Raw genomic sequence first — 19,801 nt, forward strand, 5'->3', positions numbered from 1 at the left:
CCCAGGACCTTCCCTCACAACAGACCCCTGATGCTCCCACCTGGCCGACCTCACCTCTCCCCTCATCAGCCCAGCACAGACAATTCCTGCATCCCTCGAGTAGGGCCGCCTCCATGGAGAAATAACAACATTCTGGCTGTTTTCCACCAGGAGACAAATCCCTGTCCAAATCATATTCAACAAGGTTTGCTTGTACCTTTACAGACAAGGGCTTCCAAAATCGTGTCCCCTTATCAGAACCACGCCAGCAAATTAGGTCTAAGATTATAGTTTGTTGTAAAGTTTAGCGTATGCTTCTCTGCAGAATGTTTTTCATTTTTGCTTTTCATCCCTTGACATAGGGAGATTTTCAAAAGCACCACCAAAGCTTGTTAGTTTAGGAAAAGATCCAAACACTTGGGTATTCATCCAACGGTGCCCCCAGAAGGGATTAAGGGCTGTTTATCTGCTGAGAGCCCAGCATAAGGCGCTGCCCAGCTTCCTGCACCAGCCCTGCCTGCAGACACTGAACCTGATGGAGAGAAGGGCTGTTAATTAGGCTTCTTTGGCACAGATGCTGGAGTCACAAGCTTAGGTGCTCGGGGTTTGCACATAAATTAGTCACATAAAAGAAAGGCATTTTGGCAGGATAAGCATATTCTCAGGGGAAAGAGAAATCTCCAGGGTGCATGTTTTCCAAACTTGTTTTGAAAGTACTTAGAAGATTTCCCAGAGAAAATAAACTTTTCTAGAAAAGAATGCTGTGAGTTGTGAACTTAAGGTATAAAAACCAGGAGCTGAGAGGCTGGTGTTTTTTTGTTTTGTTTTTTCTTTTTGCCTTTTCTTGAGCCGCTCCCGAGGCATATGGAGTTTCCCAGGTTAGGGGGCCAATTGGAGCTGTAGCCACTGGCCTACACCACAGCCACAGCAACGTGGGATCCGAGCCGCATCTGCGACCTACACCACAGCTGACGGTAACACCAGATCCTTAACCCACTGAGCAAGGCCAGGGACCGAACCCGCAACCTCATGATTCCCAGTCAGATTCATTAACAACTGCGCCAAGACAGGAACTCCAAGAGTGAGGCCGTTTTTCTTTGTTTGTTTTGTTTGTTTGTTGTTTTTTAATCTCTGAGACTCCAGGGGAAAGGAACAAGAAAATGCAAAGGATGACCTCATCATCAATTCCTCCAAAATCAGGATGTAGAAAAGAGGGAAGCTGAAAGGCCCCGGAGGAGAAGACCTGGCAGATTGGCTCGGCGCTGCCAGGAGAAGCCTGGGCATCTAAACTCACTCTCAGCGGAAGATTCCCAGGAAGGGAACAGCCAGCAAATCAGCAAATCAGAGCCAAGCCAGGCTGAGCCAGTGACAGAGAAAGCACAGCAACGCCCATGGGCAGCATAGACGGAGTCCCTAGAACCCACCGCTTCCATCAGCTCTGAGTCCTGGCTAGTGTGGTGTAAGCTAATTGGAATCCTGGATATAAAAATTCCAGGCTGGGAAGTTACTGTTGTGGCTCAGCGGTAAAGAACCAGACTAGTATCCATGAGAACGTGGGTTCGATTCCTGGCCCCGCTCAGTGGGTGAAGGATCTGGTGTTGCCATGAGCTGTGGTGTAGATCACAGACAGGACTTGAATCTGGCATTGTTGTGGCTGTGGCATAGGCTGACAGCTGGCAGCTCTGATTCAACCCCTAACCCAGGAATATCCATATGCCACAGGTACGGCTCTAAAAAGAAAATAAAAATAAAAAAATAAAAATTCTGGTCTGAACAGCCTGAGAACCCCCCAACCCCCCAGGAGTGAAATTACAGTGGTTCTGACATTCAGTGACTCTGCCTTGTGCCCCATCTCTTCTTATGTTAGCCAATAAACAACATCATTGCATCTAACATATTGGTCTCATACATCTCACGTAATGCAACTAACTTACCTAATATGTTTGTAAGAGAATTCAATTCAGCCCTCTTTTATTCAGCACAGCTGGCCTGGGATGGAGCTGCCAGGGGCTGCTCCTGGGAGTTGGCTCAACAACCAAATCCCTTCCAGCTCAGGCAGGCGATGTAAACGAGGGAGGCCGATCGAATGATAGGAGGCTGGGGCAACTGTGAGCACCCTGAATCCCACTCAAAGGCGACAGCCGCTACTTCCCAGAGCCCATCGCTGCCACGTGGCAATGTTGGGGCCATGTTCAGAGATCTTCTGACTTGGTGAAAGGAATGGGAACTCCAGGGTCCTGGTGGCATCTGCTCATTTAGTGTTGGATGTGGGTGTCTAAGTAGACATTATTTAGTTTGTTAGTTGGCCACCCCTGTGGCATGCAGAAGTTCCTGGGCCAGAGATCACGCCCTCGCCACAGCTACCCAAGCTGCTGTACTGATGAAGCTGTGGATCCTTAACCCACTGCCCCACCAGGGAACTCCTAAGTGTACATGTTTAAAATAATTTGCTGGCCAAACAAAGCATGTCTTGAGGGCTGTATTTGCCTCAAGGTCTATCAATTTATGACCTTTGGCCTAAGGACAAGCTGATATGTGTAACAGGATGCCATGCAATGGCACAGAAACGTTGTGGAGACTTTGCTTGTTTTTTCTTTTTAGGGTCAGAGGTACAGCACATGGAAGTTCCCAGGCTAGGGGTCGAACTGGAGCTGTAGCTGCCAGCCTACACCACAGCCACAGCAACTCAAGATCCAAGCTGCATCTGTGACCTACACTAAAGCTGGCAGCAACTTGGGATCCTTAACACACTAATCGAGGCCAAGGAAGGAACTTGCATCCTCATAGACACTATGTCGGGTCCTTAACCTCTTGCACCACAAAGGGAATTCCTGTGCTTTAGTTTTTTTTTTCCCCCCCTCCAATATAGCAAACTCTGAAGTCCACAGCATAGCCTCAGAGTCTCATGACCTTCATTTTTTTGGGAGGGGGTGTGTGGTCTTTTTAGGGCTGCACCTGTGGCATATGGAGGTCCCCAGGCTAGGGGTCGAATCAGAGCTGTAGCTGCCAGCCTACACGACAGCCACAACAACTCGGGATCTGAGCCTCGTCTGCGACCTACACCACAGTTCATGGCAATGCCGGATCCTTAACCCATTGAGGGAGGCCAGGGATCGAACCTGTGTCCTCATGAATGCTAGTCAGATTCGTTTCCACTGAGCTACAACAGGAACTCCTCATGCCCTCTGATTCTTATGAAAACTTTGGCTAGTCCCCTACAGACTTTACCAGAGACAGATTCATCTCACTCGCTAATGCAGTTCACTTCATAGCTGCTGCTTGAGGCACCTCTGCTCAAGAAGGAATCTGGGCTGTGGAAGGAGGGAGTGCTGAGGTTGATTAGTCATGTCTGGATTGACAAAAACTGGGAAGGGTGTCCTAGCATACCTTTTGTTTCTTCTATATTCTTGATATTCTATTTGTGGAACCAAAATCCTTTGGTCCAATGTCCTTGACCAAAGTGCCCTTTGTCCCCAACCAGAGCCACAGTGCAAGCACTGTACTGGACCATGTACAAGCCCATGAGTCCTTGTGTTTTGAAGGAAAAGGCTTTTCCTTGAGCCTCCCAGGCCTCCCCTCAGTCTCCCCTCACTCTGACTCAAGAGTGAATGATGAGGAAAAATTGATACAGCAAAAACTAGTTAAAACCGTCTCCATGATGTATTACGTCCTGCCTTGGCTCCCGAACTGACTCTACCCGGCTTTTCACAAATGGTTTCTTCCTTGCTTCTTTGCTCTCTTTTATTAATGCTTGCTTTCTGGTTAGAGTTATATGGCACCCGGTGTTTGCTTTTCCTTTGAAACACTCCACACACCCCCTTCCTTTTGCGAGTAACCTTCACTGCAGAGAGAAGGTCAAGGTGTTATAATCCCAAAGACCACCAGCAACTGTCACCCAACCCCCTGGACTCTGGCCTTGATGACTTTGGTTTTGATTTTTGGTCTGTTTTTCTTTTCAGGGCCACACCCACGGCATATAGAGGTTCCCAAGCTGGGGGTTGAATTGGAGCTGTAGCTGCTGGCAATGCCAGATCCTTAACCCACTAAGCGAGGCCAGGGATCAAACCTGAAACGTCACGGTTCCTAGTTGGATTCGTTTCGGCTGCGCCACGATGGGAACTCCTGGCCTTGATGACTTTGAAATAATCTACGGAGGGAGAAGAAGGCAGGCACCCTAATTCTTGTCAACAGTCCTGTTTTTTCAAGTTAAACCTATAAAACCCCTGCTGTCCCCTCTCAGGGAAGGGACACAGTTTTGAGTGCATTAGCCTGCTGTGGCCTCCTTTGCCTGGCAAAGCAATAAAGCTGTTCTTTCTGCTTCACCTCAAACTCCGTCTCTGAGATTTAATTGGTGCCCGCATACAGAGGCAGGTTTCAGTTTCAGTATCAGAGGGGAAAATCCTTCAAGAGTCTCGGTCTTAGTCTGTCCCTCAAGGAGGCTATCAAGAAGGGCACGTGGAAATCCACTGTCCCCACAAGTGGCCTTCAGATACACAGAGGGTTGCAGCACATGGCCGCTGACTACTCTTCCTACAACTGTGCTCATAGGAAAAGAAGTCAGGGTGTCACCCAAATATTTATTAACCCTCAGACACACAGGATGTCAGGAAGTTGTGATAAATTCGTCTCTCTGAACAGATCCCCTGGGGAGAGACACGGTTGAAATCCTTGATGATGGGAACAACTCAGTTGTCCAGAGCATTAAAAGATGACTACATTAGGGCAATCGCTTGGAGCTGGAGCCTTTAATTTAATTAATTAACTAATTAACTGATTTAGTCTTTTTAGGGCCACACCCATGGCTTTTGGAAGTTTCCAGACTTGGGGTTCAATCGGAGCTACAGCTGCCAGCCTACGCCACAGCAATGCAAGATCCGAGCTGCACCTGCAACCTACATTACAGCTCATGGCAATGCTGGATCCCCAACCCACTGAATGAGGCCAGAGATTGAAACTGTATTCTCATGGATACTAGTCGGGTTTATAAGCGCTGAGCCACGAGGGGAACTCCATGGGGCCTTTAACTTTAAAAAGAGCCTGTTAAACTGAGCTTTAGACAATGGGCAACGATATCTGAAACATTTGGAGATGGGAACCTTTAAGGAGGTTAACCCAAGGCTGCAGGGACGAAAATGGACCTCAAAAGAAGTGCTTGGAAATCCGAAGTCTCCTTTTAGCATTTCAAGGTAAACTGGAAATGTTTCCATGGCAAATTAATCCAAGAGCAGTTTAGAAGGTGGAATCGTCAAAGCTTGAATACACTGAGTATATGAATACAAAGGATCATTTCCTATAGAAAGCCCGTTGCTCTTGAAAACGGATTAGAAGAGAGAAAAGCCCATTTGTTTAATAGGTGGCTGCATAATCCAGTCCAACCAGTCCCAGAAAAATCTCATTCCATTGTTTTCAACTAAGACTTTTTTTTTTTTAAGCAGCCAAATCCAGGGCATATGGAAGTTCCCAGGCTAGGAGTCGAATTGGAGCTGCAGCTGCCAGCCTCAGCCACAGCCGAGCCTGAGCTGCATCTGTGACTTCCACCACAGCTCACTGCAATGCCAGATCCTTAACCCACTGAGCGAGGCCAGGGATCGAACATTTGCCCTGCGGCAAAGAGCAGCTTCTTAACCTGCTGAGCCACAATGGGAACTCCAAGACAGTGTTTCTATTTCCACCAACTGCTAAAGGCAGCATTGCTTTCTCAAAGTTCATCTCAGCCTAGTAATATGTATCCTTAAAGCCCTCATAAAATGCTCGTGCAAAACCACCTGCAGATTCAGGGGGAAATGCAGGAGATTTCCAGAAGGTTTCTCTCAAATATGCCCATCCCGTCTCTGCTATACAAGTAAATTTTGGCGGAAGAAGTCAGTTCTAGATCTTCTTTGGGGGATTTTATTTTGTGTACACCATTTCCTGACAGGAGTGAATCTCCCTCTAGACTCTCCAATGTTTTAGGGAAAAAAAAAGGCTACAGGCTTATCTTTGGAAGTGACTCTCAGAATATGCATAAAATAAATTAATATATGGATAATCCGAAAGTATCGGGAAAGAGGCCTGCCCCTCAAATAAGCACCCAACCACTCCAGTGGGGGTACGTTCATTGTGAAATTGGGGTACTCTCTGTAAAGTAGGGGCAGCAAGCCTTGATTCAGAGTCAAGATGCCCAGGGTCCAACCCCAGCACTGGCACTGACCAACGGGGTGACCTTCATTTCAGCAACAATACTTACATGTCCTGTGCGACACTTTTCACAGAGAGTTGACTTCTAAAGTTCATTTAAATGAGGGGGAGGGGTATATAGGGGTTAGGGAGGGGAAGGTACAAACTATTTAGTGTTAGGCTCAAGGATGCATCGTACAACATGGGAAATATAACCAATATTCTGTAATAATTGTAAATGGAAAGTCACCTTTAAAATTGTATAAGATTTTTAAAATAAATCACTTGGAGTATAGTTGACTTGCAATGTTACGTCTATAATTTTTTTAGGGCCGAACCTATAACATACGGAAGTGCCCGTGCTAGGGCTCGAATAGGAGCTGCAACCGGGGCCTACACCACAGCCACAGCAACGCTGGATCCTTAACTCACTGGGGGCAACCAGAGATCGAACCTGCGTCCTCATGAATACTAGTCGGGTTCTTAACCCACTGAGCACAATGGGAACGCCTGTGTTTATAAATGTTTTAATTTTAAAAAATAAACTATTTAAATGATGTGAGTTTCTTTAGGAAACACAATGAATTTGAATATGAAGCTGATACATCCCGCCGCCATCGAAGCTCATGGCAAGAGTTTAAATTGTGAACCAAGCACCGTAACATCAACCAGCAAGCGTCCCCTTCCCTCCATTTGAACACAAAATAAACGTGTCTCCAGAAACACAGTCATAGTGGCCGTATTTGACCCTGTCTGATATTGGAGACACAGTCACAGACCCAAGACCCCAGCGACCCCCGACCTTGCCCTGATGGGGCCTGATGGAGAAGGGCGGGTGGGAGGAGCCAGGAGAGGAGGAGGAGGAAGCCCGGGGCTCTGCTTCCTGAGGGAGCGAAGCACAGACCCACCTGGGCTCATCCCAAGATTTCTCCGCATGACGCAAAAACAATTCCAGAATGTTAGTTCTTCATTAGCGATGCCAAAGACAGAAATGAACAAAAGGCCTAATTAATATTGAAATCGGAGTGATGTTGATGGGAACAAAAGGTTGGCGACGCAGCCGTATCTATCCTGTGGCCAGCAGGAAATATACGTGCAACACGTCTCCAATTAGAATGGAACAATAAAAGTCCAAATTACCAGCATAAAGAAGGACAAAATTAGGCAATAACATCCAAACTGCCTGACAACTTATTCTTAGCCTGGCTCCTGGTGATGGACGAAGGGAAGGAAATGCATGCCCAGAAATAGAAGAACAGTGCTTTCGGTAGGAATTTTCGCCAAGCATCGCTCAAAGAGAAAGAAACGGGCTTAACCCTCTTTTGGATTTCGCTGCATCTCCTTCTAATAAAATTAGACTCCGTCTGAGGGTTTCTCCGGCAGCCCGCTGGAGCCCACAGTGGACAAGGCCCTTTTGAGATAAGGCGGCGCAGAGGGACGGTGCTGAACCCACTTCATCCACGCTGTGGGCTCCCCACAGGGTCCTCAGTCCCACCCCCACCCGGGGCTGGGGCTCCGCCTTCATTAGGTTCACCTGCTTCTGCGGCGCAGGACCCACGGGGAAGGTGAGACCGACGGCCCCCCCCCCCAGAGGCCGCGTTTGCACATCTCTTTCTACAGGATGACGTGCCCACGTTGAACAGTTCAAAATCCTGCTAAAAAATCTGGATTTTCGGAAACCTCTGTCTTTAAATGAAAGAAGAAACAGGAAGGGACTGTTTGTCCACAGCTCAGTGCTATGCATTTGGACATGCGGTGGATGAATATTTATTCACAACTCACTGAGTCCAGACACAAACCTCTGTGGGTCTCAGTTTCTCAGGCTGTGAAATGGGGATAATACTGGGGATAATACTGGTACCTACTCTTTGGGGGATGCTGGGTGGGTCAGATGTTGCAAAGTGATTAAAACCAGGGTGACAGGGGTCACTGTGAGCTGTGGCTCCTTCTAACAGACCCTGGGACTGGAAGAAAAGTGACGTGGACTTGCCCTCAAGAGGCTAAGTTGCCCCTTGCATAAGGACTCACCACATGCTGAGTCCCTAGTATGTGCCTCTACCCAGGGGATGGAAGAACAGAGGGGAAGACCCAGGGTGGGTGTGGGGTGGGGGGGGGCACGATGGCAGGAAGGAGGTGGCTGCTCAGAGGAGAGACGCCTGAGCAGAGTCCAGGGGAAAATCCAGGAAATGGGATTTTCTCCAGGTACAGGGAGCTGGGGAGGGACACTGGGCCCAGGGAACAGCACGTGCATAGGAAAAAGATGTGGAAACCACACAGAGGAAGGCAGAAGTCAGAGAAGGAGGAGTTCCTATTGTGGCTCAGCAGGTTAGGAATCCAACTAGGATGAAAATGAGGGTTTGATCCCTGGCCTTGTACAGTGGGTTAAAGATCTGGCATTACCCTAAGCTGTGGCATAGATTGCAGTTGCGGCTCAGATCCCATGTCACTGTGGCTGTGGCATAGGCCGGGAGCTGCAGCTGCAATTCAACCCCTAGCCTGGGAACCTCCATATGCCACAGGTACAACTAAAGAAAAAAAAGAAAGAGAGAAAGGAAGGATGGAAGGAAGGAAGGAAGGAAGGAAGGAGGGAGGGAGGGAGGGAGGGAAGGAAGGGGAAAGGAAAATAAATCAGCAAAGGAGAGAAATCAGGTCCAGATGTGCCTCTGGATCCCACCTCACCTGAAACCATCATGGCTCTTTTAGTTGCCCAAGTCAATACATTTCCCCATTTTGGGCTTAAGACAGTTGGGCTTGTGTTTCTATTACTTGCAACCAAAACAAAACAAAGCTCACCAGTGCAGGATTTCCTCGAAGGCCTGCAGACCCCAGTGTCTATCACACCTGTCCAATCCCCTCCACCTGAGAGTGATGTCTCTTGTTCGATGACGTCAGCTCATGTGTGCCTCTCTAAGGACCAGGTTCAGGATGCACCCACCTTCCACCTTATCCTTCTGGGAACCCAACCACGTAAGGAAAATTGGGTCACACAGACTTTTGCTGGTACTGTGTGGTAACCCAGGAAAGGCAGCTGCTGTCTTGAAGCTTCTTACATCCTCCAGAGGTGACATCAGGCTCTGTTAGTCACCAGTCTCCATACATTGCTCAGCAAGCAGCAGAAAACGTTATGTTTTTTTTTTTTTTTTTCCTGACAGCACATCCACTGCCTATCCTGGCCCTTTGCAGACCAAGTTTAGAAAGAAGGACCTTCCCTGGGGCAGAGAAGGCTTTAAAATATTAATACTCTTTGATGAAGCCTTTAGCATCTCATTATTGCATATCCAGCTGATACCAGAAGTCTGGAGACTCAATTACTGTAGCCAAAACTTGGAGGGCACCATCTTCAAGACCAGCGTGAGTTTGTATTTATTTCTCACCAAGTGCGAGTGAATTCATCCCCTGCTGGGATGTAGGACTGGTTTCTGTGGTTCTGGAGACCACAACTCACTGACAAACAATGCAATTACCAACATAGAAAAACAGGAGGTCGTCACTTCGCAAGACAGACATTCAAAGATTAAATCATAATTACAACTTGGAAATTGCATTTTTCCTCCTTCCTCTGAGGACCTTTGAGGAAACTTAGCAAAGAAAGGAAATGCGTCAGAGTTCCCTGGTGGCCTAGTAGGCTAAGGATCCAGCGCGGTCACTGCAGCAGCTCAGGTCACTGCTCTGTGGCGTGGGTTGGATCCCTGGGAACTTCCATATGGTGCGGGTATGGAATGGAAGAAAGGAAGGTTTTTAAAGAAAGGGGGAAAGGAAAGACAGGAGGAAGGAAGGAAGGAGAGGAAAGAAATGTGTTGTTGGGAGTTCCCGTCATGGCTCAGTGGTTAACGAATCCAACTAGGAACCGTGAGGTTGCGGGTTCGATCCCTGGCCTTGCTCAGTGGGTTAAGGATCTGGTGTTGCTGTGAGCTGCGGTGTAGGTTGCAGACTCGGCTCGGATCCCACGTTGTTGTGGCTCTGGCGTAGGCCGGCGGCTACAGCTCCGATTCGACCCCTAGCCTGGGATCGGCCCTAGAAATGGCAATGCTCCATATGCTGTGGGAAAGGCCCTAGAAATGGCAATGCTCCATATGCTGTGGGAAAGGCCCTAGAAATGGCAAAAAGACAAAAAAAAAAAAAAAAAAAAAAGAAGAAGAAAGAAAGAAAGAGAAAAAGAAATGTGCTGTTGCTGGCAGTATAAAGACCCCTAATGCTGTCCAGATCCTAATCCTCAGAATCTCGGAATATGGCACACTACCCGTGAATGTGATCTCATCTGGAAACAGGGTCTTTGCAGATATAATTAACTTAAGGGTCTTAAGATGAGATCATTCTGAATTAGGGTGGCCCCTAAATCCACTGACAAGTGTTCTTATAGGAGAATAAGGCCACACAGAGATGCAAGGGCAAGACCATGAGAAGACGGGCCGAGACTGGAGGGAGGCGGCCACAAGCCAAGGAACACTTGGAGCCCCCAGAAGCTGGAAGAAAACAGGAAGGACCTTCTTTGGAGCTTCTGAAGGGAGAGCGGCCCTGCCAGAGCCTTGATTTCAGACTTGTGGTCTTCAGATCTGTGCAAGAATAAACTGATGTTGTTTTAAGCCACTGAGTTTGGGGGAATTTATTACGGCAGCTCAAAGAAACTAACACATGTGGTGAAGGGTCTCTGCAGATGTAACTGAGATGTTAGGACCTTAAGATGAAAGGAATACCCTGGGTTAATCCCAGTGACCCTAATGTCATCACAAAGGTCCCTAATTAGAGAGAAGCAGGAGGGTCAGCATCAGAGAAACAGAGATTATGATGGAACCAGAGGTTGGAGAGAGAGAGATTTAAAGAGGCTAAGATGGATGCTGACTTTGAAGAAGGAGGAAGGGCCACAGCCAAGAAATGCAGGCCCCTCTGGAAAAGGCAAACAAAACAAAACAAACAGATTCTCTGCTAGAGCTTCCAGAAGCAACGCAGCCTTGCCAACCAGCCCATTTTAGGGTCCTGAACTCCAGGACACCAGATAATATACGTGCATTGTTATAAGTTACTAAGTTCATGTTGATTTGTTGCAGGGGCAAGAGGAAACTGATACACATGCTTTCCAGGTGTTGAGGACCTGGAAATGAAAGTCCTTTGCAAATTCAGAAAAACTCTGTTATTAACTGACTCTCTGATGGGAAAAGCAGAGGAAGGATACTTTGCTACTAGCTCGTAAAAATGCTAAAGACCTTCAAGATACACAGAGGCTGCAATCTGGAGCCCACCTGCCTAGGTGGGAACTCTGACCCTGCCTTCAGTGCTGAGTGAGAGACTTCACCCATCTCTGTGATGGGTTTAATGTTTATTGATATGGTGCAGATCAAGCACTATGTGACTTCCTTTATTGAATCATCCCCCAAACTCCATGCTGGGGGTTTAATCACACACAGATTTCACAAACAATAATTCATTTATCCAGAGTGCCTACTGTGGTTCAGCAGTAGCGAACGTGACTAGTATCCATGAAGACACAGGTTCAATCCCTGGCCTTGTTCAGTGGGTTAAGGATCTGCTGTTGTCATAGCTGTCGTGTAGGTCACAGATGCAACTCGGATCTGGCGTTGCTGTGACTGTGGCGTCGGCCAGCAGCTGCAGCTCTGATTCAACCCCTAGCTTAAGAACTTCCATATGCTGTGGGTGTGGCCCTAAAAAGACAAAAAAAAAAAAAAAAAATTCAATTATCTGTACTTAGAATAACCTTAAATTGCCATCTGACCACACTTCCATGAGAAGACATAAAAGAGAAGAATAAGAGAAAGGGAAATGTATCTTATTTTTGACTACCCCCCCAATCTAATTTATCTAGACTCCCCCCAAACATTCCCTTGAAAACTAATCCTTCGCTATAATGCCTCAGGATATTTGGCTACAGTTTAAATGCAAGGAGAATTTTTTTTTTTAAATGGCCTTGAGGCATATGGAAGTTCCTGGGCCAGGGACTGACTCTGAGCTGCAGCTACGACCTATGCCATAGCTGTGGTAATGCTGATCTGCTAACCCACTGTGCCAGGCTGGGGATCAAACCTGCACCTCTGCTTGACTAGAGCTACTGCTATCAAATTGTTCATCCACTGTGCCACAAAAGGAACCTTGAGAATTTTTTTTTTTTTAATATCAACTGTCTTTTGAACTTTTTGAACCCAAGGGTTCTCTGAAGAATTTTCAAAGATTATTTTGATTACTGGTAGTTCTGTCTTATACAGTTTGAGAACAAATCTCTACAGAAGGTACATTTTCACTGTATCATTATCATTCTCACTTTAGAGATAAGGTGACTGGCTCAGAAATGTTGAGTAACATGTCCGAGGTTAAACAGCAAGAAAAGTGGAGTCGGGATGGGAATTGACATCACCTGCCTGAAAGCTTACCGCAGAAAATCCCTTCCTCTGCATTTTTTTCCTTTATATCAAGCTAGAGTGGATCCCTTCTGACTTCCACTCCTGGAATCCAAAAAGCACAAATCTACTCCATATTCCAGGGGCCGGCCTTTGAAAGACTCAAAAACAGCTGTCGTGTCTCCCTCTTCACCTCTCTCTGGCCCTTTTCTTCTCTTCACCAGGCTAAACACTCACACTCCTTTCAATCATTTCTCCTGTGGTTTCATTTCAAGGGCCCTCAGCCCCTCAGATGCTCTTTGACAGAATACAGTCCAATCTCCAGTGTTCCTCTTATGCCTAGAAAGGCACAGAATTCTCCATCAGAGGGACCGAGTGTCATCTAGCATTTGTGACTTATGGAAACAAGAAATAGCTCACTTTCCACTGAAATCTACTATCAGAAAACCAGCAGCACACGTGCGATGAGAAAACTCACACGTCCCTTCACCTCCATGTGGGAGACGAGAGGGAGGGGTGGAGACTGCGGTCCTCTGGAGGCACAGCCTCATCACAGGGGCATCCGCTGGTTACTTCCAGGGAGAGGATCACAGGAAGCAGTGTGGGCCCAGGGCTACTTGACCTTGTGTATTTCCTAAGAAGCTGGAAATCCAGATTTCTACATGATTTGCCAATTTTTACACGATGGCAGCACATTTAATAAGCATACACACACACACACACACACACACACACACACACACACTTCTGAACCAGGTGCAGCCTGCAGTCTGCCTGCATGTGATCTCTGTTCCAAGTCCACACACTCATTAATGCCAACAAACATCATCACTGTGGCAGCCTCTTCAAGCAGGTTGTTCCACGGGGAATTATAGCCATTACCTTGTAATAAATTTTAATGGAGTGTAATCTGTAACCGGATCCCTATACTGTACACCTGAAACTAATATAATATTTTAAATCAACTCTATTTCATTTAAAGAAACGATGGGTTCATTAGAGCTCACTCTGAACAAAAGTGCCAAGGTTTCTCTCTCTTGTGCGTGCGCGCACACACACACACGCCTGCGTATGCACATTAATAATATGGATCCTCTACATGTTTTTTTTAACATAGAAGTAGCTGTTCATTGAAAATGTGACAAGCAGCCCTTCCAGTCTAACCAAGTTTCCAGCCCTTCAAAATCCTTTAAGTCCTCAAGCTCAGTTCCCCGAAGTCATACGGTCCCACGTGAAAGAAGCCCATTTGTATATCACCACGTCCTAAATTCATACCTCTGCCCTCACCGACATCACGGTCCCAACGCTCAGAATTTCCATCAAGTGACCATATTTGATGAAACCTGCAAGACTTTCCCTGGGGAACCACACAGTGTTCTCTGCACCGTGAAGAAGGGACTGGATGACATCCCCACACCCCAGGGGGCCTCTCCCTGGGGTGTGTATGAATGAACAGCCATGTGTTTGGTCAGCCCCTGCGGGATGCCGAGGCCAACAACAGCTCTGTGGACAGCATTGTACATCCTAGAGTTGTAGCCAAAGGTCTGGCACATATTAACTCGAGAGCCGTGACTAAAGCATCCCAGCCAGTGAGTGAACCCCCTCCACTGACCCAGGCCCAGGATTTGCAACAGAGCCTGGGCTCCCCTAGCAATGTCCTCAGGCAGCTCTGAGCTTGGTCATTTGCACGCTTTGCTTCGCTAAGATCAGGTCATACTTTGCTAGAAGAAGAGGCCACGAAAGTGACAGCTGAGCAAAAAAACCCTACTGTCTTCCAAAGCAATTTCTCCAGCAGGCTGGGCAGGGGTTGCCTTTGGTATATTTCCGGGAAGGAGAGACAACCGAGTATAAGGCAACCGGGGAACCATAACCTTGGACTTGCCTCTATAAGGTACAGTTTTCCAGGACAGCAGAGCTGGGCCCCCACCCCAGAGGGTCCACACCAGATTCTGCAGAGGTGAGCCATTTGTTTGATCCCACGGTGGCAGAATTACCCAGATGCCATTTCCATGTGCTGTGACCAGTGTCTCCCTTCTGGAATGACCCAGGGATGGTAAGTAACATGCAGTGTCAAAGACAATCAAGGGCAATGAATCACTCTTTTTCATTCTGTGCAGATGAGTTTGTATGACTTGGCTCAGATCTTCCTAGACTCTGAATATAGAAAGCTTCAGATTTGTTTAATCAAACCTGCCTGCAGAGTCCAGGGCCTGCCAGGAGCCCCAGGGCAAGACTGTGTGTGCTTTGAAGCCAGTCCACCTTCTGTCTCCAAGGAAGAATTAGCATTCCAAACCCAGGAAGCAGGCTATGCCAAATTTGGGTTTCCTAAGGATTTTTTTTTTTTTTAAATTAGGCCTCACAGACACATCAATTCTTCCTCATGGAGACCATCGCTGGCTTAAGGCACAGCCTCCGGAGGGTCACAAGAAGGAGGAAGCAGCCCCTCCCGCATCTTGCCCACCCCAGGGACCACCTGCAGGCTTTTCTGTCCGCCAGAGTTCTTCAGACGGGGACCAAGTTTCATTTAACCTCTGAACAGGAGCCGCCAGAGCGGAAAGAAGGCAGGACTCAGCGCTACTGTGTTTCTCAAATGAATGAGGACATAGGACCTGGGGGCTCCCTTAGCAACTTAAAGGACTTCTAAAGATTGAAGTCCCTTCCCCCTGACCTCTCCGCTGCAGAAGGAAACTGCCAACCAGCGTGCCAAGAAAAAATAAGCAGACACCCTAAATTCGGTAATTCAAACAGACCCCTACAAAAATCTGAAAGAAATGGGCTGGTTCCCGGCTGAAATTGGAGGCGTACATCCAGCTAATTGCAATGAAGAACAAGGCACAAACCTCCAGGACCAGATTTCCCAAACCATGAGGTGTCTCCCACTGGCGCCCAAGTTAATTAAGAACATCATAAGTTATGGTTGAACTTTTGGAAAGTTAATAGTCATTTATTTTAATATATATTAAGAAAAAATTAGTACATCAAGAACATGGACTTCAGTGCCTCCTAAAGAGACTAAATTAGTATTTAAGATTGAAAAAGTGAGGCATTTAAAGAAACTCTACTGAATAAACTACATTTTTGGCACAGGAAGTTGATAAAAATTGAGACGATGGCAGGTAGATTGCTAAAATGAGGGAAATATTGTCCTATGAGGAAAAGAAAGGGAAGAGAATTGTTTCTGCTCAAGGTCAAGGTCGAGACCTCCCCATCCCGGGGAAGGGAAGCAGCCTCCTCTGATCCCCTGCGAGTGCCCGGCATGCATTGCCTACTCCCTCCTCAGCATCCTACCCCAGGCCTCAGCCCTTTGGAGCCTTGGATGTTCAGAACAGCCCCCGGGACAGTGGAAGGGGAAGGACAGGACCAAACGCCTGGGGATCCAGAGGGAAAGCCCACGGTACCTTGACGACGTCTTCATCCGCAGACCTGCATTCCACAGCCTCCGACACGTCCACCACGGAACCATCCTCTTGAACCGCCACGACCTTGACCGGGACCGAAACAGCCTTTCCGGTGAGAATAGCCGTGTTCAGAACCTCTGTGTCCTGCGCAGGAGAGAAGAGGGTGTGTGTCAGCCACAGACAAACCCACAAGCCCTGGAAGGGTGACCCATCAGGCTACTTCCGACCTTAGTTCTTGTTTTGTAGTTTAAGAAGCTGTCTGTGTCCTGCAGACACCCCTCATACACAGCCTAAGGGTTTATGTTTTTGTCTTGTTTCCATTTTTGGCCGCCCGGTGGCATATGAAGTTCCTGGGCAAGGGATCACATGTGAGCTGCAGTTGTGACCTAAGCTGTAGCTGCAGCCACGCAAGATCCTTAACCAAACTATGTGCCGCCAAGAATCTAATCAGCATCCCAGTGCTCCCAGGACTCCTCAGATCCCATTGCACCACAGCAAGAACTCCAAGAGTTTGTTGATATTGGCCAAATCTTGGCTCGAAGTTCCTTTGTAAACCACAGCCTATTTTCAGAGCTTATTCGCACAGGGAACACAGCCTTTTTCATTCAAATTGAGGAAGACAGCAGCACATAAGACAGAAGAGACCTAGGTGGAGATTATAAACCTCTGCACTCGGGAGCTGAGCACCAGCACCTGCTTTCCCCCAACATCCAAGCACACCCAAAGATTCCCCACTCAACCCAAGTCATATTAAACTGACATCATGTTAATTTCTCTCCTCTGATGATGATCCCTCAAAGCTCTGTAGGTTCTGTCTTCCTAACTTATCTCCCATCTGTCAAGTTCTTGCCATCTTTTCTTTTTTATTTCAGTAGGATTCAGATTATTTCTCCCCTAGATTAAAACTCTTTGAAAGCATTCTACCATTCTTAAGATGAAGTCCAGACTCACTAATGTGGAGGGACCTGACTCTCCCCACCTCTCTAGCTTCCTCTTCTTGCCTTCCCTCTGCCCCTCACCACAGTCAAGCCTGGCAGAGGTCTTTTCTATTCTTCCAACAGTGAATCTCATTCATGCTTTCTGATCTTACTTACACAGAGCTCTTGACCCAAGACACGCCTCCCTGTTTCTTCCATTCTTCAGATCTCAGCATAAGCGGTCACTATTTATTCATTTCGTGTTTATGTTTTAATCTCAGACTACTTGTTACATTAGATTGTAAACTCTCCAAGGTTTGGAGGTATTGTTGCCCTGACTTCCACTGCACCCAAAAACCTGGGATGGTTCTCTGGTATGGGAGGAACAGTGCAGAAGAGAGGTCACATGCATGGGTGGGCTCTGGAGTGGGTTTGAAATTCACTGAGCCTCTGATTCCATGAGGATTATGTGGATCTGAAGTTACTGAAGATCTAATTCAAGGGAAAACTCAATGCAAGGAGGACTATATCTACTGGCTTTGGTACAGTGACCTACAGCAGGGCTACCTCCTCTCTATAGCTCTCTTGGCCACTCCTTCAAAGTGGCAAGATGGCATCCATCACACCAGCCATTTCCAACCACTCTCTAAGCAGGGAGAAGGCTGAGGGGAAAGGGGTGACCTGCTGCACTGGCTCCTTTTTATCAGGAAGTACGCAGCTTGTCACTTGGCCAGCCCACCTGCAAAGGAGGCTGGGGAAGTGAGCTTCTATAGTGGAGCCAACTGTGGAGTAGGGATTTGTAAATGGCTTCTTCAGTCCATTAACAGCATCTGCCACAAGATACTTCCCTCTGTGCCAGGGTTTCCTGATCTGAAATACAGGGATAATAATAGTACCTACTGGGCGGTGACTGTACGAGGGTTTAATGGGTCAATCTGTGTACAAAATTTAGAACAGAGATGGCACATAATAAGCCACAAGAACCCAGTAAATATACCCATTACAGTGGATACTGCAAAAGATTTGCTTCATGAATTAGCGAACCACTGAGTAGGTTTGCAAAGGGACTCTTGTAGAGATGCCACTTCTGCACTTGTCTGAAGAGAAAGAGGCAACTGAAGACGCCGAAGGACACTGGGCAACACGACTCAGCAGCGAGAGTCACCAAACCCTCAACCAGAATGGACCAAACAGGTCATAATTTCAAGTGTTCCTTTCCCTCTTGGAGCGCCTAGTCCCAACTCAAGTGTTAAGCGGGTCCCACATTTAATTTTCTAAGTCAGTCCTTCAATCTCAACCCTGAATCTGAAAAAGGGTATGAGTTGGAGATAATGAAGAAGAAGGAGAAGGAGAGGAGAGGGGAAGGGAGGAAGGAGAGGAGAAAGGAGGAGAAGGAGGAAAAGGAGGGAAAGAAGAGGAGGAGAAGAAGAAAGAGGGGAAGGGGAGGAGGAGGCGGGGAAGAGGAAAGAAGGAGGAGGAGAGTTCTAAGTACTTTACATGTAATTGATTGCTCATTTCGTCTTCCCAACAACCCTCTTAAGATAATTACTAGTATTTTCCCCAGCTTATAGGTTGTGTTTCATTGGTTTCATTAAAGCTGCAAATAGTATCTACTTGTCAATAGGAAACATCAGCTTTGTAATGAATATTTGAAAATGATGCCTACCTAATCTAAGAAAGATGAAAAAATAAGCCGTTGGTTGTTTTTCAACGTATTCCCTTTCTTCTGAATGTAATCTCTCTCTCTCTTTTTTTGTCTTTTGTCTTTCTAGGGCTGCACTCGAGGCATATGGAGAGTCCCAGGCTAGGGGTCCAATCAGAGCTGTAGCTGCTGGCCTACACCACAGCCACAGCAATCTGGGTCCCGAGCCGAGTCTGACATACACCACAGCTCACGGCAACGCCAGATCCTTAACCCACTGAACAAGGCCAGGAATCAAACCCAAAACCTCATGTTTCCTAGTCGGATTCATTAACCACTGAGCCACAATGGGAACTCCTCTTTCTCTCTTTTTTAAAGGGCTGCACATGAGGCACATGGAGGTTCCCAGGCTAGGGGTCAAATCGGAGCTGCAGCTGCCGGCCTACACCACAGCCACAGAAATGCAGAATTCGATTCATGTCTGCACCTACATCACAGTTCATGGCAACCTGGATCCTTGACCCACTGATTGAGGCCAGGGATTCAACCCACATACTCACGGTTACTAGTCAGGTTCGTTACCACTGAGCCACGACAGCAACTCCTGAATGTAATCTCAATGAGATATGTCCAAAAGACTATAAATATAGTCTATCTTCCAGAATATCCCAAGGTCACCAAGGAGATGAAATTTATGTGCATGTACATTTAAGGTATGCAGCAAGAACAGGAAGCAGGGCAGAAGTTGAGATGAGGACTCACCGAAGGTGGGGTAATGGTGTAGATGTGGGAATAATCCCAGTGTGTACAAAGAACAGAGATTGAAGCATGGTTCTAGAACACATGGCTAAATTCGAATCATGATACAATTGGAAAAACCAGCATGGATGTACGCTGTGTGTAATGGGCAGGCACTAATTTTGCCTGATGCACGTCCATGGATACTGCACATCCATCCATCCTTCCATTTTTAATGACATTGCATTTTTCCTTTGGGTATCATCCCGCTCTGCCACCAATGAATGTGGCTTGGATGGCGCTGACCCAGGTCACCAAATCAGGCTTCACAAATGAACAGACGAACCAAATGTCCAACAAGGTATTCCAGCCACATGTCCATACAAACTGATTCATGAAACCCAAACAGGAAGTCAGAGACAAGAGTAGGAGAAAAATGAGTTCCCATTGGGGCTCAGTAGGTTAAGAACCCGACATACTATCCATGAGGATGTGAGTTGGATCCCTGGCCTTGCTCAGTGAAGTAAGGATCTGGCATTGCAGCAAGCTGTGGTGTAGATCACAGATGCAGTTCAGATCTGGTGTTGCTGTGGCTATGGTGTAGGATGGCAGCTCCAGCCCCAA

General features: G+C 47.1%; 1 protein-coding gene across 1 annotated transcript in view; it reads right to left on the reverse strand.

Annotated features, from left to right (window-relative positions):
- TMEM132B (transmembrane protein 132B) overlaps positions 1 to 19,801 on the reverse strand; it is an 84,994-nt gene that overhangs the window by 23,759 nt on the left and 41,434 nt on the right. Inside the window, exon 2 of the mRNA XM_021074389.1 lies at positions 15,881 to 16,024. Coding sequence (XP_020930048.1) covers positions 15,881 to 16,024 — 144 coding nt within the window. The remainder of the gene's footprint in view (positions 1 to 15,880; positions 16,025 to 19,801) is intronic.

This window comes from Sus scrofa, chromosome 14 (assembly GCF_000003025.6).
Source record: "Sus scrofa isolate TJ Tabasco breed Duroc chromosome 14, Sscrofa11.1, whole genome shotgun sequence".
NCBI lineage: Eukaryota > Metazoa > Chordata > Mammalia > Artiodactyla > Suidae > Sus > Sus scrofa.